At 33.6% G+C, this 22,601-nt stretch overlaps 1 protein-coding gene across 12 annotated transcripts in view; it reads right to left on the bottom strand.

Annotated features, from left to right (window-relative positions):
- LOC109533797 (latrophilin Cirl) overlaps positions 1–22,601 on the bottom strand; it is a 128,126-nt gene that overhangs the window by 8,495 nt on the left and 97,030 nt on the right. For 6 of the 12 annotated variants that reach the window (XR_002171559.2, XM_019899218.2, XM_019899212.2 and 3 more), the window contains exons 4-11: positions 10,290–10,396; positions 6,820–7,164; positions 6,086–6,754; positions 5,377–5,984; positions 5,152–5,317; positions 3,386–3,600; positions 3,076–3,179; positions 1,918–1,956 (exon numbers count right to left, since the gene is read on the bottom strand). Coding sequence is in view for 10 of the 12 variants with exons in the window: in XM_019899218.2 (XP_019754777.2) it covers positions 1,918–1,956; positions 3,076–3,179; positions 3,386–3,600; positions 5,152–5,317; positions 5,377–5,984; positions 6,086–6,754; positions 6,820–7,164; positions 10,290–10,396 (2,253 nt within the window). In the remaining 2 variants the exon portion in view is untranslated. Of the gene's footprint in view, positions 1–1,917; positions 1,957–3,075; positions 3,180–3,385; positions 3,601–5,151; positions 5,318–5,376; positions 5,985–6,085; positions 6,755–6,819; positions 7,165–10,289; positions 10,397–17,197; positions 17,305–22,601 lie in introns of those variants that run through there. The other 6 variants (XM_019899216.2, XM_019899213.2, XR_002171560.2 and 3 more) reach the window with 4 other exon arrangements.

The following is a 22,601-nucleotide window of genomic DNA, read 5'->3' on the forward strand; positions in this document are numbered from 1 at the left end:
CATAAGCACATGATCAAAAGGATACTGCGATAATATTTGGTTCAAAAGAAAACGATCTGACCTAACTTTTATTAACAAAAAAGTCTGGCTCCTCTGCTATTAATGGTCAAAGTTCTTCAAAAAAAATATCTTTTTTAAAATATCGGGAGTATGGTACGATGTATTATGGTAAAACTCGCTGTGCATTTATTCTTATGTGACTCATATATTTTAGTGAAACAATCGAGTTCATCCGTTTTGGACAAGTGAGCATAAGTGACAAGCATAAACTACCAGAACTTTTTATTTGGTGGATGAAATCAATTCATTTTTTTGTGTTGATGCACTAATCATTTATTCAACATATTAGTGCATTAACCCAAAAAAATGAGTTGATTTCATCCACCAAATAAAAAGTTCTGGTAGTTTTTGTACCACGACACTCAAGAATTCACCACTTGTACAAAGCGGATAAATTCGATTGTTTCATCAAAATATGAGTCTTACATAAGAACAAATTTACAGCGAGTTTCACTAAAATACATAGTACCATGCTCCCAATATTTCAAAAGATACTTTTTTGAAGAACTTTGACCATCAATAGAAGAGGAGGCAGACATTTTTTGTTAGTAAAAGTTAGGTCAGATCGTCTTCTTTTGATGCAAAGAATATCGCAGTATCCTTTTGATCATGTTCTTACGGGACACCCTGTATTAGTTTAGGACACCCAGTTTATTAACAATTGACTTTAATCAAAAACTGAGTTTTGTGGAAGTTGTTATACAGGAAAATCTTAAAGACGTCTTATAAGATGTGATTAAGATTTTCTATTTGAGGCTTTTTAAATGTTCCAATTAGTCTACTTTTTACTGCATATATGAAATTTTTTGTGGATATTTCTGCAAAAAAGTAGATACTATTATCTGAAATTCCCAAAAGCAACTGTTTTAGTAAGTTTTTCAATACCGAATCAAAGAAATACAAATTCAAACAATAAAAAAATCATCCAGTATATTGAAGGTGCGTTTATACTAATAATTAATAAAACCTATATAATCGCAGTCGTTCTATAATTAAAAAAAAAAACTTTTTTACGGAATTTATCTAAGTAATGGAAAGTTAATTTTAAACAAAACATTTTGTTCATCTGGTTCTATTTTTCCATTATTTTCCTATTTAATTCAGCTAAAGTATTTTATATTATGGAAATTCTAATTGTGTAAACCCGCAACACGGTTCAATCGTTTCGGTAATCAATATTTTCATTATGTAAATTTTCTATTGTATTGAATGGCTTAACACTTTTCGTTTTTCAAATATGCAAATATCACACTTAATTAAAATTATTGCAGGTAAATAGAACAGAAGCAAGGTATGTTTTTTTATTGATTAGGGAAAATCAAGCTGCAACGTAACAATGTTTCGCAACTGGTCATTCTAAACTTTCGTTGCATTAAACTGTATTTATTCTATATATTCTGTACAAGAGCATACATTATACCAATAAACTAAAATGTGTATCATTGCCCCGGTAGAAATGTTGCATATTTTTAGCTGACTTCGAAAAGACTATCTGAATAAATGTCTGCTAGCAGCAATTTTAATTAATTTATTATGAGTTACTAAGCCAATATTAATTCAACAAGAAAAAAATACAATTTTAAAGTGATTAAACATTGACTGGACATGGTAATGTACATTATTAAATTATAATAGAAACCGTAAATATATTATATGTAAACACGTTTATTACGAAATGGAATACAAAATGGTGAAATAAACAAAGACAATGTTTGCCAATTTAATCTATTTAATTAATTGCTAGTTTATATTAGCATGTTACCCATTCAGATGTGGCAGCCCTATGTGTATTGTGTAATTTTTCAATCATCATTATCAGGTGTAACAATTAGTATATGTTAGAAAAAGTGTTCTTACAAGTCAAATCTCATTCGAAGTGCACTTTCTTCCTTTCCACTACCAATGTAAGATTGCCATGCAAGAAAAATAATATATTAGAAAAATATTTACACCCAGAGTATAAAGTTTTTCTGCATTCAACGATAAACAAACACCACCCTCCAAATTAACACATTTTTTCAACAGCTACAACAATTAAAGCCTTAATACTTATAATTAGACCTATTAATGATATTTGTCGCACATTAATCAGCATAATTAGCCAATCAAGTTGGATATTACTACGGCGGAGAAATTTCTTTAGAATTCCAAGCATTTAAACGCCGTCCCGAGGGAGTGCTTTTAAATCGCTTTACCGTTCTCAATCCTTTATGACTGAAATTGAAGAGTATGGATTTCTCCGTAATGATATTATTTATAACCCTCCAAGTGAAAGTTTTTAATAGCGCGAAAAATCTAATTCTTTTCAAATATAAATTCGAACTAGTTTCTATTTAATGATCGCCTTTGATTTCAACAAACTGTTTTAAAAGCAATTATATATAACAGCGCGTCAATCAAGAGAACAGTTTCAATGCATGGTCCCAAAACCATTATATATGCACATTACATAACAAAAATTAGTTAACTTAAATTCAAACTTCGAACAATGAAGGCAGCAAAGAATTCTATTCGTTAAAAGGTTACCTATCACAAAAGAAAACGATTTTTTAATATTCCCTAAAGGTGAAACTGGTTTTGTTTGTGAATGTGTGGGTATCTAAGTTTTGTCATTTATTCTTTGATTCGATGGTGTTATTATTGATTACAAATTGCTAAAAGTGAAAGCGGCTGCAGTGAATCAATGTTAATTAAAATGAGTAGATTAGTTTTTTTATGTGCGAATCCGGTTTCAGTTGAAGCAATTTGAATGAAAACTATTACAAATAGTGTGTGGTGACCATACTACGAACAATTGTAGTTAATAAGTTAACATGCGGTAGATGCAACATTCATTATTAAGATGTGCGGAAAGTACTCCATTAGGAAATTTTTCCTGATGGAGTTCAAATGTTTGAACCAGTTGATTGTTACGTTTTAAAATTATGTTACCATCACAGTCAAACTAACACCAAAATTGAAACGTTGATATAAAAGCAAACAACGTAAATTTGCCACATATGTGTAAATAATTACCTCGTGCTAGCAAGACGGGATTGTTCTTTATTTTTCATGGACACAGAAGCGCTTGCATGCCTGCACATCATTACTATTGCCATTGTCAAAAATATGACATTCAGCTGAAAACAAAGTTGAGAAATCTTCAGTATGCCATGTATTATGAATAAATGCGCTTCAACACTTAAACATTTTCAAAATGAAAATAATCCTACTTAGCACAACTCTCAATGAAGGCGATTTCAAAGTAATAAAAGCTGATTAAAGTTCTTTCAAATAGTAGTTAAAGTCGAAGAAACTTGTGCATTGTACAAAGGGGTTCACTTACCATCATTACTAGAAAGACAGGCCCTACGAAGGTATAGATGAAGTAATTGTCGGTTCTTAGCCAACAATGCCTCATTGTACCGTAGCCCTGCGGATATATTGTTGCTGATGCAAATACTATTAAAAATGGCAGGCCATATGCAAATATATAGTACCAACGTAGTCTCGATTTTTCAACCTCAAATACCTCAATTAACATCACGTATAATTGAAAACCTGAAATGTACAAAATATATGAATTTTACAAAATTTCAAATTTCACGACTGGTTAATTCACTGGAAATCGCGATGTTTTACTACCGCGGCATTGCATTTGAAAATAGCGGCCTCAACTGCAATAAAATAGCGTTTCCAAACGGCATCACGGACTTCGTTTTTCTACACGTTTTGAACGAAGGAACAGAAGCTGGTAGTTTGAAAACCGCTTACTAAAACCAAAGCAGTACTTGCACTTCAATTTCCTAATTAACTTTAAAACTGTACAGGCTGACCCATTTTTTATTATTTTATAGAGTATCTTTCAATTTCTTCAGGGGAAAGTCAAAAAATTGTCAATCAATTCCAAAATTATTTTTTAACGAGTTACAGAAAAATGGTTTATGGAAAAGTTTCTTTATAATGATTTTTGCATAATCTGTCGCTTTCGGAATATTTTTCTAAAGTTTCAATCAATCGCCGAGGAGACCAAGATTTCGACTAAAATATACAGGATGTTCGATTTAAGAAAATGAGTTTAGACCCAATCACATTTTTTACCTCACCCAATATACTTAAAATGGCAAATTATTCAACAATCATTATAAAGAAAATCTTGCATTAAACATCTGTCTGTGTCTCTTTTAAAAAAGAAAATATAGGGTTATTTTTAGGTTGATATATTTTTTTTAATTTTCGCCCGTATCTCTTAAGCGAGCAAATATTTTTAAATTTTGACCCTTTCAATAGTGATAATAATACTGCTTTTTTAATAACCCTATAAAAGTGTGGAAAATGGGACACTCTGTACGTGCACTGTTATGAAATGAGCAGGTGGAACCGTACGAGTGAATGGAATAGATATCTATTCTTGTGAGATTTTGAACGTTCTGGAACGAGCAGTTAAAACCATGTTGTTGTGGCATGGAGTGACAAAACATCCCAAATATTTTTCATCTTTTTAACAGCGGGAATCAGTGAAACAAAATTAGCAAAAATTGAACAGAACCTAGTCCAAAAGCTGCTTACTAAAACGTAAGCAGTATTTCCACTTTAATTTATCAGAAGAAACGTTCTTTTGAAGGTGCAAAAATATCTGGAACGCACACACACGCACTATCGATTTTCAACGAACACTTCGTGCTTTTTTCCAATTATTTTTCACCATTTTAATCGCATGAATTAATGAGGGCGGTAGAGAACTCGTTACTAAAGCGCTAGTAACACTCCCAGATTAACTTACTAAAAAGATCGTCCGGAACCAGATATCTGGTATGACAATTTGCTGATGGAAGAAGAAACGTACTTTCAGCGAAAGAGCTTTTAGCTTTGGTTAAGGAGTTTACTTTACCGCGACCTTGCGTTTTTTTGCAAGACGAAGAAGTGAAGATTTTGAATTTTTAAAACCTGTGATCACTGATGGCTAGAAAAAAAATGTACGTTCATTGCCTACAGACGTTGTGGAACGCCCGAAAAGAACTGGAACGAACGCACGCACGTGTAAGAAAAACGAAGTCTGTGCAAACCGCTTGGTGGCATTGCAGTCTTTGATATATAAGTAGTAGTTAGTACCTTCAAAGAACATCCAGACGAATGCACATAGGAAGAAATACTGTAAAACACCAGCAATAATCCCACAAGAAATTTTATTTTCGGTTTGGTTTATTCCAACCAAAAATACGAATTCGGCTATGAGGAGGCATGTACATAGGTTACAGTGTATCGTTGTTCTGTCGCTCTAAAATACAGTTGTTAAATTAGATCAATCTAAATAATTCAATATAAAGGAATAACTACCTTGAGCCCGCGAAATAACTGAAACGTGACAATGGCAAGTATTAGACAAATAATCGATATGATACATCCCACGTAGGTAATCACTTGAAGAGCAATTTCATGAGATATCGGGAGGTAAATATCATGAACGTCCATCAGAATTGCAAAGTTAGTCAGATGATCGCAATAACACACTGTGTGGGTATAATTCGAATCTGACGTGTCCACGTGGCAGCCTTCTTCTGACCAAGAATTCATAGTGTAATCCCAAAAAACGCATTTTGGGTTACTGACATTCTCTATTTTTATATGTTTCAAGGTCAGTCTTACAGGCTCTTTCAGCTGAATATGCCGCCCTTTTCCAAGGCTGGCTGATATTACTTTACTGTTCAGTATTTTGGTAATATTATTTCCATGATCAGCACTGTCTGGCTGCCACTGCAGAATCTCTTCCAGTCTGTCGAATGCGACGAAAACAAGCCGAACAAGATTACCATCGCTGTTTTCCAATAAAGCTTCTTTGGGCAATTCTATTGAATCGCTGCTGGCATTCCAGATACTAGTTCTGTCCTCAGAAGGAAATGTTTCATCGGATAAAAATTTCGTATCCAAAACTCTCACAGAAAGCACTGAAAACAACCATAACTTCAACATTTATAAACTGATGTTTATTGCAAAAAACCGTGAGATTTCCCCCAGTCAATAATGTTAGTTTGATTTTATCACTTACATATGTTTTTCTCCTTTCTATTTACAGTTTTCTGACTAGTTACAGTATCCGCTAACAAAAAAGCGTTTTCTTCCAGTCCAATGAGCAGCGACGTAGCGACGCCCATTTGTTCCTTATAGCTTAAATCCCTCCATGAAGAATACTGGGTAGCATCTAAGAGATTACTACTAGTCTTTGTTACGTATCCTAACATTTCCGTCACGATTTCTTCCCTTTGTCGGGTGTCGGGAAACGTTTGGATGTCTTGGGACATCTTTTCAGTCATTTTTTGTATAATCTTGGTCGTAATAGCCATGTCTCCACCGTAGAGTGTCTTGCTACCAGTTACTGTAGACAAATCTCGGATGATTGACATTAACAGGTCTTTGCCTAAGACTAGTCTTTGCTCGAGGCTGGTAAGCCAGACTGATCGACATTCGCTCAAGTCTGGATTAATTGGAACCCATTCTGGGTAGTTAGAAGACGCCACATCCAAGCAATGCCACTTGGCAAACCCAGTGGTACCTGGAGGACAAGGCTGAATCGCTGTCTCATTCACATGGGTACTTTTCCAAAATATATTTCTAACTGTTGTTGAATTACAATGGTAAGGAAGATACTCAGAGTCTTTTGGCCAGGGATAAATACTGGGAATCGACGGTGAGTATGTGAATGTAGACGTGGCATCTGCTGAAAGAATCAAAAACACAAAACTTTCATAAGCATCCGGGTGCGTTTTCGCACTTAACACTCACATGTCGGTAGTCTTTTACTGGAATTCTCATTGGGAGTTATTGTTGCCACAGGCAACGTAGTACTGTCGAATTTATTGGGTTCTTTCGGTTCCCAACTCCAAACATCATGGTCTTTCGCACCTCCACTGTTATCAACAGGGAGGTCTTGGTAGCCTTTTGAGGTAGATGTGGGCACATTGACGGAAGTCGCGGAGGGAATTGGCCCAGGAATGGGAGACGGGGGACTTATGGTAACCTTTGTAGTCGCAGGACGAGGTGGTTGAGTTTTAATGGTACTCCACATGGGTGGCTGAGATGTTATCAGCCATGGTGGACTTGGACGGCTTGTTGTTGTAGTTGTAGTCGCTAGAAATTGCGTGAATAACATGTGCTGCTTTAATTTGTAATTAACAATTATACAAAATGAAATGAAACGTTTACAATAACTCGTTGCATAATATACGGTTCCAGATTATGTGGACAATCTTTCAGGCGCAGTTAAATCAAAATTGAATATAAACCAACGAATAGCAGATTTCCCAGATTCGGACGTTTTTGAACGTGGACTGCTGTTTTTTTCGGTTCCGGGTTGTTTCGGAGTTATTCTTCATCAAGCTTTCAAACCCGATTGTACCTATTCAGCCGTTTCCGTTATTAACTGAGGTTGAAAAAAAAAGGTTAAAAATAACTTTTATTTAATACCGATAATTTAATTATGTTGGCTATATTACGTAGTAAAAGGTATACATTTCTCCCTAATATTTTTTGGCATAGAATAGTAAGAAAATAGAATAGAAATATTACATATCGGGTACCCTATACATTTAAAATGTTCCAATGATCAATGCAATTAACCAAATTTGGTAAAATAAAAAATTCAGTTTACTATATTAACATTTATTTCTGTTTTAATAGGCCAGAACAAAGTTATAAAACGACAGATTCTACTATTCAAATCAATTTTTTGTCCTCTTTCCACCATCGAATCGAGACGTGCCATTCCATTTGAAATTCCTGAGAAAATCGGCTTAATTTATCGGTATTTGAAAAAGCGCCCTGTTGCGATCGGCTGTAAAACCATGTAAACGTAAATTTTAAATCAAACGATAGAGGAGAAAAGCTCTTTTTAACTAAATGATTGAATTTCAGTTGATTTGAATGATCCAAACTGGAAAAGTACGCTTTTGTTCAGCAACAATCGACTTTTCGCTTTAGTTCGTTAGATTTTCAGAAACATTGCCTCAAATAACTCATTCGTTTTCAACAATTCGTTGTTCCCGTTATTGCTTGACTGGATTTTCATATTTTCCTTTAAATTATTGTTTCAATTCTTCATTTTACCTAGCCATCATCTCATCTAAAATTCTGGATCTGAAACAAAAGTCTGGTCCAAAAGCAACTACGTGTAACCCTCGTATAACATTGGAGTTATGTTCCAAAAAAAATGCCGTCATGCGAATTCGTGCTAACACTAAGCACCAGTAACCACGGGCGTTTTCCTTTTGGCAAGAAATCCTCATTTCCGATCATTTATCTGCACTTCAGATCCATGCATGAAAATCTGTTATTTTTGATTGCTTGCTTTTAGTTAGAAGATATTTATAAAATTCCTGAACTTTTTCAAAACATTAGCAAAGGTTCTCGGTTGAATTTTATGCTCCGTTCGTTTGAACGCTCCTCAAGAACGGTGACTAACTGTGAAGTTAATTCTATATATTATTTTAATGTTATGTAGATTACATTGTTTAACTGCGGATTTATGTATCCTATGATTTATCAAGATTCGAGATATTTTTTTCTACAAAATCTGCTTTTACCACCAGTAATTCTTGGCAATCTAGTGATGTCAAACTGCATTAGATAGCAGTCCTACAGCAGATCCTACATCAATTCACTCTAGCGATATTTTATTCCAACAACTATTTAATGCTGTAGGTTTTGCTTCTCTGATAGATGAGTTTATTACAGTAATGCATTCCAAAATTGTCAAGTCTCCTTGTAGATTTATCATCGATTTTGTGTGAAAACCATTGCAGTGATCTTATGTAATTGGTTTAAATTACCATTCCTTGATCTATCGGCTGAAGAAAAGCAGTTGTGTTTGGGATATTTCGGTTATTTATCTTGTGCTGATGGTTGGGAAAATTATCCAATTTACTACATTTCCTAAATAATACAGTTGTCGCCTAAGCTTTTTCGGTTGCGCTTGACGGTATCGGTATATTACCTTTAGTTAAGTTTTCCAATGCAGAAAGATTGAGATCTTTGTATAGTCTGAATCATTAATGGTGATTATCCACCATCTTTAATTCTTCTCAAGAACCATTGGATATATTTCGGCGAAATCTTCATCAGCTGATGCTTTTTATCTTCTATTGCTGGCTGCAAAGTACCCATTTCTCCACCTTCCCTTCAAGTAGTAGCAATTTTTCAAAGCTTTGTGCTTTATCACATTTATGCCCAGTGAAATCACTTTTTCAGTCTCAATTCATGTGCTAATGACTTTTTCCATCGAGCGACTTTATTCACTGTTCGTTATCCCTTATCGTACATTTTGTCGCTTTATTTGTCTTTTCATCCATTGACGACGAATAGATCCTACTTAAATCTTGTAACTAATTTGGATGAAGGTGGATCTTAAAAACTACTTATTTGAATATGTTTAATCCACGTAGTTACAGGGCACACAGTTTGAGGATTAATATTTAACATTCCGCAGAATAATCTGACAGTACTTAGGCGTTTGAATAAAAAATGTGAATTGAGGTATCTTTTGCACGCAACAACGAATCACGTTTATTGAGCTGCTTGCTCTACGGACATTTCCCTAATTTCAACTCAGATAAACGGTGGCTTTGCACAAATCTCAAAAGGGTTTCTTGCAATCGGCAAGCAACGCTTGATGCTGAATAACTTGTAGCATATCCGACAACATCGGGCACATAGATATTGCTTCAATAGAATTATTTAAAAATCTGGTATCGACAACGAACTTAAAACTCTTTCAAGTACTAGTTTTTTGGCTTTTTTTGTAATTTATCTGAGTAACAAAAACTGCCCACATAATCTCTTACTTTCTGTATAATATCACTTAAATTACCGTCTTCCTAAGGGAATGGTTTAAATACGTATATTAAAACCTGCACCAACCGTTGGAGAGGTGTAAGACATGGTATCCAGAGGGACCATTATTCGCGCTTTTATATCCAACCCTGGCAACTTTGCTTGACGTAATTTGAAAAGTTTTATGAAAGTTATTGTGTTACATAATTTCCAACTCTCATTTAAAAGTGAAAGAGCTGTATTATATTAAGTACATGCAAACACGTAAATTCTGCTACTGGTATAAGTAAACGATTAACGTAAAATATAAACTTTTTAAACAAGTTAGGTACTCTAGAAGCTGTCGTAGCGTGGGCGTTAGATAGGCGACAAAGTATTGCTAGAAATCGAGGAAGTATTTAAATTAAGTACAGGTTTAATTAACTTACCGGGTAGACACTGATAATGAGCTTCTAAATATTTATGTGTCCCAGGACAGGGGTCTCCGAACATGCTTGTAATCGCTGGTATACTGCAGTTTTGATAATGCGTACACCTAAACGATAATATTACCTTGTTAAGTCCGACTGTTTATACATATCCCGATCCCGTTGGTATCCAGGATGAGAAAGGCCAAATTGAATTTTCCACAATAGAACATTTTCCGTTTATTTTTTGGGTGCAGATTTATACATATATTACGGAATTGTTAGCACAAAGGGCAACGCTTTGGCTTTATTCGAATTAAGTTTTTTTCGGGAAAGCGCTGATGTGTATGGCAAACAGGTTTTTCATGTCTGTGTACAAGCAAAAAGGGAAACAAATGTTATCTTTTTCAGTTTGAGTTAGTAGTGAAATTCGCGTAATGTTTGCAAACAGGCGGCTGGTCTTGAAAATGAAAGGTTAACACGTGACTTCGCCAACCCTTTTTTGAACAAATTTTACAGCTGGAAGATTTAATTGAAAATTATACGAGACATGCTTTATATAAAAAATGTTTTAATTGAAATCCCCCAGGGGTTTTCCAGGTCACATATCACAGATCTTAAATAAAAGTTGCATATTTTGTAGTGTTGTCTTTGAGTTTATTTCAAGCAAATATTTAAATTATTAAAAGCAATATGTATATAATATTAGGGTCTGCTTATTTAGGACAACTTTTCCCTTGGTGGAGCGTCGCAGCGTCACTTTATTTTCATATCTGTCATAGTTTTCAAGTTAATGATTATGGGAACTATGATGGAGAATATTGCTAACGCAAAAAAGACTTATAATAGTTATAACATGGTTAAATGAGAATTAATATGTTTTTAAAAACACCTGCATGTCGCAGACGATGCGTTTGAGTACCTGTGTTTCTATGAAATGTTTACTTTATTTTTTGTTGGAAGAATATGTAGTTAAAAGTTTGTCACATAATTTCGGATTTTCCTGTATATTAGGATGCGAGTATTGAGAAACATAGAATGAAGTTAGCAGAGTATATTTAGGAAATAAAAAATGTATCGTCTGTATAAAAAGCAGCAACGTTTGGTTTTTATAAAACACTTTGGCCGGTATGCATAGTCGATCTCTCACGAAGCGCCGGTGTTCCGCCGTTCGCGGGTGGCAGTTTTGGTTGCACAGCCGATCAGTTGAGCATCCGACACACGCGCGTTTTAATATTGTTGGGCGATGCGGTGGGGATTTGTCAAGATGGGTGTAGGCGTCTCCGATATTGTTTTAAATATGTAAAAAACGTCTCGATGTATTGTACTTAGACTTGGAATTAGATTTGTACATACCACAAAGGTACGTAAGAAAACACCAACAAGCGTGATATGGAAAATACCTTAGAGAAATTTACTGAAGCCTATTTTAGAAAACGCTTTCGTTTCTCAAAGGAAATTGTGCAAAATGTTTTGTTGCCATTAATCAATCACCAGGAACAAATCACAAATCGCGACCTTCCTGTTCTTTCGATAATAGATATTTTTAATCAATTTTATTGTCAGTCCCTACTTGGTGAAAAATATTCAAGCTTGTATGTATACTAAGTATATATAATAATAAACTAAGTTATTATTGCATTACATTTGTTTAATGTTTAGAAAAGAGGTTTCGGAATCAGGTGGTTGATTTTCTCAACGTAAATAACGGCTTTCACCGTTAATATGACATTTCTTAGAAAAAATAGTTATTTTATGAATTATTTATATAATATCTTATCCTTCCAGGCAATTAGCCGCAATCTCCGGCCAAAGTGCCGAAGATCGACTATGCATACCGGCGTTTGTTTATTGTATATTATCAGAGAGCTAGATTGACCGGTCATAATGTGATTTAGGGATTATTTTTCGGTTGGCCCGAAAAAATTATGGCCCCGATAGCGAATTTATTCCAGTGAAAGTCACCATCATGTATATCAATAAAATGCAGATACTGAGGGCGAAGAAGTGTTTTGCATTAAAAAAGCTGATATAATAGTTTCACCACTTTCAAACCGACCATTTATTTCCAATTAAAATACCCCTACGCATTGTAATGGGCCATAATATTTTTTAGCTCGAGAATGGGAGAATTTCGAGTACATGAGAAACTCGAGGGGTTTTTTCAGACAAAATATCTTTTTGCACAATGCGTTTTGGAGAAATTTGCATTTTGCAATATTCCAAATCTCTCTATTGCTCAACGAAGCCTTTTTGGGACGTGGCTCATGAAACCAATTAGTATTATTTTCCATAGTTATTTCTAAGTAGATTGCGTGACATTTTTCGCCATCATTGTAAATCACGCTGTATATAAACTTTCAGCATATGTTAAAAATACGTAGACTTTTATGGGACAAGTTAAACAAAGAAGTTAATATATTAGTGGGGCTAAAAGGAGTTTAAACGGGTCAGCCAAATTTTGGGATGATCGTTCGTGACATAATTAATTCTAATGGGCTCTGGGTAGACGAATGGTCAAGAGAATACTGGAGTAGGGCCAAGCAGCAGACAATGCGAAATTGTTGTTTGAAATTTTGCTATGGAGACAATCGATATACCCAAATATACTTAGTAAGAACGCTTTGTTCGATGTCGTAAACAAGCGGTGTATAAGTAGATCTTTAAACGAGAGTTTAAAATTCCATGGTTTCTCGAGGATTACATTTTTTTGCCAATGAAAACAAACTTTTTATATTGGTTTCGTTTTTATTGCTTTATAAATTTATATGCGGAACCAGCTTGTTATTCTGGGCGAAATAGAAATTAAGGTGCTTTGCAGTGCGATCCTAATAATTGGATTTCATTGTATTAATTTCGGCAAAAAATACACAACTTTTTCGTCGATGTTTCTATTTCAAACTACCAAGAAAAGGAATAATAACCTCTGACTAATCATATTAAGTGAATGTTAACAAAAGCAAAACAACTAATAAAAAATTTACTTGCAATTCAATAGTTTTTTAAAATATTCATAGTTTGGGCCAACTGATTAACGATGTTTCTGTTTGCATTCAAGCGTTTTGTGTTTAATGCGATGAAGAATCTCGAGCTTTTGTTAAGTGAAATGTAAGTGAAGTAACATGATCAACTAGATATGAAATAAAAACATTTAAGAAATAATGAGTAATTAGCACTTTATCTACACTGTCTGCCCTTTGTATGTGTCCAAGTCAGCCTTGTTCCAAGTAAGAATGAAATGCATTTTATTTAGCAAGACGACTCGTAATTAACGTAGGTACTTATACAAAGTTAGTTATCATATGTCCAATCGTTTACGGGTTATTTATAAGTTACGTGCAGGTTTGTTTTGAAAGAACCAATGAAATTGACGGCAGCTGCTGAATCAGAGCTGCTATTTTCCACACTCTCGATACACGCAATATCTTTTTGAGGTCATTAATTTTTCCACAAGAAACTAAACGTCGATTCGGACACTATGTTGAATAACAAAAAGCGACATTTCTTGCTCTCTGGCCGGTTTTCCGGATTTTCTTTTCCCGTCTTGTCTAAATCAGTTTTTGCCGTCTTGTTCGTGACAGCGACGTTTTCCGACGTGACTGTTGAGATCGCGTTCTGTGCAACGCTCATCAACTATATTTAACCCCTTTTTAAATGCTGCGAATCACTAATGGTTCTTCGGAAAACTTAGACCGGGTTTTCCTTCATAAATTACAAGTACTTTTACGTAATTCTTCAGAAAAATTCCCAGCTTAACTCAAGTGAGCGTAGTCGGTCTGAAGGGTGGACAAATTTCAATGTTTTTATTAGTGGTGAAAATCTAGGAATTTTTGGGACGCTTTCTTATGCATGAAAATACGAAACGTTTCAAATTTAAAAAGCTTTTAGCCTAACCATTGCGGAATATCTGCATTAAGGGTACAAAAAGAAGATGGAACGAATTTCAACGATATTTTGTTACCTGTTTTTGCTACTGAGTAAAATAGCATTTTCAAGTAAAAACCTCGTAAATTTGTCATACTTTAACCGATTCTCTTAGGCTTCACATTGAACCACCCTGTACGTATTAGTTCTGATCATTAAAATAACACATTTCGCTAAATTGCACTTAGTTCTTAGATGTGAAATTTGAGCTTTAAACGTGGATTAAAGCAGAGCTATAGAAATTAATCACGAAAAGCCAATTAAAGACTACAAAATTAACAATTGGAAAACCCATAATTAAAATCCAGTAATGAACAAAAACTGTATAATATTAAGTATTTGCCATCGGAACACTTGTCGCTCTTAAAGACTTCACACAAATTGAAATTATGAAGTATACAAGTAAGTTAATTACTATTTATGTAAATTTGCTATTCCGGTTTGAGGGCACTAATGTAACCGAAATCGTTTCACAAATTTACTTCAGTTACTATCTGTGGTTAATTACTATTTTTGCAAATTTGCAATTCCGGTTGGAGGGCATATATGTAACTTTCCATGAGCTTATCTCGGTATAGAGGCAAGTTGCGGCAAGTAATTACATTATGGTCATTATGCCCCTTTATGCTGGCCGGTGGGTATCTTATGTGAAGCACATTGGTACAGTTAAAAAGAAAAACATCGAGATTTGCCCGTTTTGCACCCACTAAAATATCCACAATATTTCATAATTCAGCTAGTGCTGAGTTGCACAATAAATTTTCTTGTGTCAGCACATTCTAAAAGCAACCATCTTATCTAATATTTCCTTGTCTGAACCAAAACTTGCGTTTGAGCATTAACAAGAAAACTACGAAAATGTTACTTTCACGACGTATAGTCCCCTTTTGCATAATTCATCTTAATATTGCTTGTTTTTAGTTATACAGTGATCCATCCGAATTCAAAAGAAAACAGGGTTTACATTAATACGGATGTGGCGGTTCATCTGTTATAAGCTAAAGGAAAATCCATGCAACCTTTCTCATCCTGCAATAAATAATAAACATTAAAACATTAGACTGGTCAATTTGATAAAATATTGGGCAATTCCTACATCATTTAGGACGGAAAAAATAGAGCTTTACAACAAGGGCTCCATTTGAATGGACGCGATATTCCACATAAGCGGTTTAAAATGTAGCGATCCCTTTGGATGCGAGCCAGAAAATTTATTTTATCAATAAAGTGCAATTAGGTACAAAACGATACTTCCTCGTTCCTGACAATATTGTATGTTATATTTTCCACGTGAATTATTTGTGATGCCGTTAAGTTAAATTGCCGATAAAAGAGTTTTTCTTGGATCAGTTAAATCGCGTTTGCTTTGCGAAAACCCATATTTTTGTTCACCGTAGCACAACTATTGTGCCCCGAGTAACAAGGATTCTATTTACTATGTGATAAAATGTGGGTTAGTAGTACAAACGGTCCGCTGCAAACAGAACTATCTATATCCATTTTAGAGGCAGGACGGTTTATTTGCAGTTTATCCAAAATCCAATTTATCTGCAGCTGGTTCAATACCCACGTTTTTTTTTGCTAACCAATCAGCAGATAAGAATAGCCTAAAAACTTCAAACCTTTATTCCGCTATTCACCCTGCAAATAGAATGCCTTATCACGATAATCAGTGTATCATTTGGTTTGTCCCACTTTAACAGCCTGCAGTTTCTTGGGTTTAAGTTACTTTCATGATTACAATTTTAGAAAACAAATTGAATTTATAGCCAGCATCTTGTCAGTTAGTCAACCAAACATCATATGGATAAAAAGCATCAAAATAGTTATGCAATGGATGAACAAATCAAGAAAAACATTCGGGAAACTTCATATTGGTACATATGCATTGTATGGTTAGTTTTAAGCAAAAATGAATCTTTCCGCTTTTCCTGAATAGGAAGAGAGGTAATGCTTGGTACATCTCACGGTTAGAATCTCACCGTTGAATAAATATAGAAATGAAAAAAAGTAGTAAAAACTTCATTATTAATTAATTCCGCCCAAGTGTTCGGAGTATCTTTCTATTAAATTAGGAAGCCTTTTGGTGCCAAAAATGTAATTCACTCCTTAGCAATTTCTCCTATCCCAATATTTCAAAACAAATGAAAAGAGTAAGTTTTGCTTAAAATTAGTTAGTGAATTCAAATACGAAGTATCTCGGATACTTGTGAAGCAAATACTCATTTACTCGAAAACTAATAAAAATATTAATTGGATTGTTTAGTCTTATGTTTTTTAGCCATCGCTATACGCGATAGCGTTCAATTTCGAACGTATTTAGTATTCAATAAAATGTTGAATTTCATAAAGAACAACATAATATCAATAATAAACACAGACAAATGAAACAAGTAACGCATTCTTGATGTTGTTCAATTGCATATTATCTACACATTTTTATAAGAATTTACTTTAAATAAAGATTAATCTAATTTACATAAATTTCTATTCAATGCAAATGCGTTAACTTAAAAAAGGTTAGTCACTGGCTCCTAAACGTGATATAAACTCAAATGATAACACTATACCGTAGTCAAATGCAAGGAAGAATAATTTTTTCAAGAGCATAATTCCGTTATAAAGTTTGTGGGAAATACGTTGAAATTTGCCAATAAAACCGCAGCCCCTATTTGTCCCTGGAGGGTTATTGTAATATCCCAACTCAAATAAACAAGCCCTCAACTTAGGAATGGCCGTAAGCAACTTTAATTAACTTCGTCGATTATTGAATTTGAGGGATTTTATAGGAATATTAAGACGTTTGAGTATCAAACATAAAACAATGGTTATTTCAGAAATAAAAGAAAACATAATTCGATATTAACCAAGACTCCATTAATCCCTGGTTTATTGCAAATTTTATGAGAAAAATATTCGTTTTGCTTGCAAAGTTTTCAATTGACCGGTATTTTATTAGATCCAAGAGCATCTGTTTTATTGGCATTAAATGATGATGTTTTTACCATTTTCGCAAACGTATTGCGCCTCAATATATTTGTGTGTTCCAACGCAAGGGTCTCCAAAAACGTCGTTGCTCACTTCAATTGAACACTGAGATTTGAAAGAACATCTAAAAAGACAAAACCCGCCCTTTATTTTATTTTGCCCGCATTACTCGGTTTAAAGCACACACAAACCAAAAACACAGAAAGCCCTGTCGGAAAATCATGGAAAAGCTTTGGTTAAAATGCCGAGTTTGTATTCGGCATCTCTTTTTCAGTATATTTTCCTTTTCAAAGGCAATAGAGACAAATATGCCGATGATTCGTTTTCCGTACTTTTGTATCCAAAGCGGAAACTATTGTATTTGGAAGAGCAAGCTTCTTCTTGCAAGAACTAGACATTGGAGTCATTTACTTTTTAATGAATGTTTTTAATCAACTAATGAAGTGCAAAGACTGTACTAACTCCGGCATTTTCTGTTTTTAATTACCGAAAGCTGGATTATCACTCTGAGAGATGATTAAAAAGCAAGGTGATTGATGTTTGTTCAAGCTCAGTTGAAATGATTAAAGAAAATGAATAAGAAACAAGCTACTTTGTAAAGTGATTTTACCTAAATCAATAGATTTTTGATTTTAACACATGTGACAAAGATCACAACAATGCGTCAATTTGTTATTGTCGGGCAAATGACTTAATTTCGATCATTATTTTTTTAATTGGCCAAACAAGTAGGACTTTTGAAACGTCATGCTGTTAACAAAAAAACTGAGAGTGAAGGTAAACACTTGAAAACTGGACAGGACAGGCGGCGTTATTAATGAGTGAAAAACAAAGGGAGGCACACTGTTTTTATTCAGAATTAAGCGACGAGTAACCCCAATATGCAGTCGAAATTTTCAACAACAATATAACATACAATACTGACAGTAACAAAAAGCATTAAATTACAACATGCCATCTCCGTAAGTGATTTTTTACGGTTTTAAAACACTACAAAATATGCATTGGTTAAAGTGTTATTGGATTTCCGGGATTTTGATGATTAAATACCCGCGCAGTACTCAAATCGTTACATTTAATAATAAATATTTTAAAAGTAATTTTTGTAGGTAATTGTGGAATACTTGTAACCTTGACGAATTAATTGCAAGTGAAATAAAAATTACCTCCGTACAAAAACAGGTAGAATTTAAAAGGTTAGAGGCACGAAGTTGTATTAAGCCACCTTTAAACATTGACTTGATACCCAAGCTAACGCCTTTTTAATAGCCCTCTACCAACATTTACGCCTTAGATGGTACTTAATCTTTTCAATTACATAAACTTGTCAAACAAAAAATATTTTATGATTTATCTTCCAGTACCCGAGAATTAGTATACTTAATTATAAAGGGCTCAGATAATTATTGCTGAGTATATGACTGTCCTTCATTCGGCTTCGTTTAACAGTGAAGTAATTCAAAAGCGATTAGAAATGCGCGTACTAAAAGTCCCAGAAATGAACTTTAGATTAAATCAACGTCTACATATATATATATATATATGGAATAACTTGCATGCACCGTAGGTGCGACCTGCATGTAAGTAAATAATGGATAACTTCGTAGCTACATGTGATATCGGTTGCAATTGATAAAAAAGTTCTAACCAATCGTATCGTACGAACGTAACGATTGGTCGTAGATAATATTAAAGTTTCCATTTGTCTGTAGATCGAGCCAACAATTTTTATTTTGAATTGAAATACTCTGAAAATAGTTTCTTTGATTTTGAACCTTGAAGTTCAATTAACCATGTGAAACCCCAAAAACGTTTTTATTTAATCGCTTTAATGATTTTCCTTGAGTGCGTGCTTGACAAATTATGGTTTTTTAGTTGTAAGTTTATTGTATGCAGATTCTAGCTGTATTATGATTAAGACGTTTCATAGATTTTTGCCAATTTCTGTGCAATGAGGCACCTTTAGTAAATCTAAAGCTATTAAAATTTAGTCGAGGTTTCTTTTTTTTATTCCAACCCTTTTCCTGATATACCCAAAGAGATCTTCTGGTAGCCTTTAGGAAACGACTTTATGGCAAAAACACACAGATAATTCCCAGAAATAAATGCCAGTAAATCCGTGTGAATATACAATACATTTTATTTATGTTGATACGAAACAGCTTTTTGAGAAAAATTTTACAAAATTTTCAAATTTCGCATTTCTTTTTCATTCATAAGTATTCAACGCTTTACAAATATCAAAATATCGTTTCTTGAGTAGGAATATAACGGTTTTACAACTTTTAAAAAACTACCTGCGATAAAACCGACTTCTTTAAAGCACGCAGTAGAGGAAATATCATGTTCTCTAGATATAAACCTTAAATATTTTAGTGGATCCAACCGGAGATATTACATCTGAGTTGGGTGAGCTTTCCAGTCATCCCAGAAACGTTTATGTTATAAAAAGTTATTTGTTAGGCTCATTTGAGAAATTTCTAAGTGAAATTTAGCAATGTTTTGGATATAGAAAAGGGAAATTTCAGTTTAAAAATTATTTTCATTTTGTTTGTTGTAAAACAACTTCATTGCAGCTTTGCCTGCAGAATATCACTTAGCAATAAAAACCTGTTGGTTTGGGTGGAAAGCTCATGTAGAATTTTGTAGTCAATGTACAATATTTAGTTGTTGTATCAAGATAAACGAAATATAGCGTTCCAGTTGTACGCAACGGTTAAACCCATTTTGTTTGACAAGTTTATATATTTTAATTGTTTTTAATAAACATTCAGATGTGTGGTTAAGGTGTGATATAATGTTAAATGAACACTCATGATCGAATTCACTACCGTTGAATAGTCACATATTACCGTACTAGACCTAATAAATCATAAACATAAATCTTACAAATGTATGGATATAAACATACTTACCAAAACTTTTGTGAAAGCGTTCCTAACATTTTATTTGACTTTAAGTATAATAAAATAATGAAAAACGAAAACATTCACTAAAACCTTAACCTCCTGAGTAAATAGAAGTAGCAGTTTGATTGTGGATATGTGTATATAAAAGAAAAAAGTTTATTTTACTGTGCCTGCCGGACAGGATGGCGTTATTGCCCGGATTCACCAAGGAATAGCTGAAACAAATCTATAGCTTGAAACTTGAAAGTGCAGACAAATGTTTATTGGCAAAATTGGTGAGTTCTTTAGGGTTTGTGTAGGCCCTCGAGAAGCTTTACTTGTTAGTAGAATCATTGAAAGAGTGTCAGTTTATTACGATAGTTAGTTTGTGATTTTTTTAGTCGAATGCTGAATTATACCTCAAAGCATTTTTAAATAAACGCGACTTTAATTAAAAACTTGCTTAATTAAATGTTATCTAAAATAAATAGCAAAATGAATGATACAGCCCAAATTGCTTCCTCCAATAGCCAACAATTGATAGCGAATTAATATATTAATTAAATGAAAGGTAGAAACGCACACATACATACGTAAATAAATAAATAAATGCTTACGATGCTTCAATTAAAACGTGGCCGGAGAACAAAATATGTTATTAGTTTATTCGTTGTTAGCGTATGCCAATGTACATACATACATTGATTTTTAAATTAGTTTTATTTTGCAAAATGAATTTTACTCTATTTGCAACGAACATTGAAAATGACAATATATTTCTACATCGTTTTAAGCCAAACTTTGTCTATAAATATATTGATTATCAGTCACATTTCCTTTTCATGTTTAAAACAGGGATTTCTGTTTTAATTGTGTAGATGAACAATTGTTCGTTTTAAACACATATAAAACTCCTACCGCTTCAACTTTTTGTAAAAGGCTTCCATAGAAACGCTCTTTCTTTCCTTTTTCGAAAATGATCGCTTGCAATAGGTATTTTGAAAATTAATTTCTCAGAAACCGTAACAGATAAGAGCGTCTTTTTTATCTTTTAGAGCAAGAAATAGACTTTCCTATTCTTAATTTCAAAGTTCTGTTAGCAGCAGAGATGCGTTTTCTGCAAATTAGAATATTTCAATTTTGATACTTTGTAGAAAATGCACTTGCACAGCTAATGAAACTTTGAGTTTAATATCGGATTCAGAAACAAACAGACACATTGGGTGTGATGTTTAAAAATAGCAGTTAATGCTCGTAGTGCTTTTATCAAATACCCTGTATACTTAAGAGTAGTTTTGCATATTTCTAACCGGTTAGCCGCAATCAAACAATTTAAAAGCAAATAGACATTGCTTAGGGAAGAAATTGAGAACAATGATGTATCCTTTATTATTATTATTATTATTTTTTAGAAATCCGGATTCTGTGTTCTGTGTTCGGGGAACCAAATTAAATCCTCTCGGGATAGGAACAGTAGAGCTTAAATTGAGACATCTGGCCACCCTAGAAATAGTCCCCTTGCTGTTTGAAAGGTATTCAAAATGGTTCAGTGTGGACACATTCATCATTCTTCAATATGTGAAAAGCAAATTTTTCAATGTCCCATACAGACAGTCGAATTTCGGTAAATATATCGAAATAAATAAACAATAAAATTTTGCATTCCATCGCGATATACCAGTAAATTTTATTGTAAACAAACAAGGAAAAAATGAATAAAACCGGAATCAAATACCGATAAACTGTGCATCGCGCGACATCGTATGGTGTCGAGTTTCTAGTTTACATGTTTCTGCAAAATATGGCTGGACATTGTTCTCACTTTCGGCCGTTATGGCTATTTACTCAAGTTACATTACAGTATTTGCGGGCGCGGCTTTAAAATACATAAAAGTGCCTTAATGACTGTTTTTTCCATTATCGTTATGTTTGAGGTGTTTTGGATATGGCGCTACTACATGAAATTTCATGGTAAGTGTCGGCTTACCATAAAACATAAAAGTTTGCAAATAAATGGGAAGTCAATCGCATTTTTTTGTGCCTATAAAAATTGTATATAGGGACTGCATCTAAAAGTGGCTGAATATGCGTGAAATTTACCCAACGCGTGTTTGAGTTTGTTTTACAAAAACTCTGAAGTAAATTCACTGGTATTAATAATAAAAAAATAAATAATTTTACTCAGCTGAATGCAGAATTGGCAAAAACATTTTTTTCAAGGAACAATATGTAACCTATTGAAGGAAGCAAAAGATCAATCTCACCACCATGTATCTTAAAAAACAAAGCATTAAAAAAGTGTTTGTACACTGTAAATATTTCTACAAACTCGTTAATCATTAAATCTGGTACAATAATATTGCCAAAATCATCAGGAACGTATGAGATTTCGATTAGTCAAAATATACACTTATTAATTGCTATAAATAAGAAATAATTCATTGAATATATTTATTAGTATAAATATTTAACTCTGGCTTAGAACATAAGTAAAGTAAATTTAACAGAATCAATTTAATTCTTAGTACATTTC

Source organism: Dendroctonus ponderosae, unplaced genomic scaffold, assembly GCF_020466585.1.
Source record: "Dendroctonus ponderosae isolate FM_Combo_2020 unplaced genomic scaffold, Dpon_F_20191213v2 Dpon_F_20191213_1, whole genome shotgun sequence".
NCBI classification, from domain to species: domain Eukaryota; kingdom Metazoa; phylum Arthropoda; class Insecta; order Coleoptera; family Curculionidae; genus Dendroctonus; species Dendroctonus ponderosae.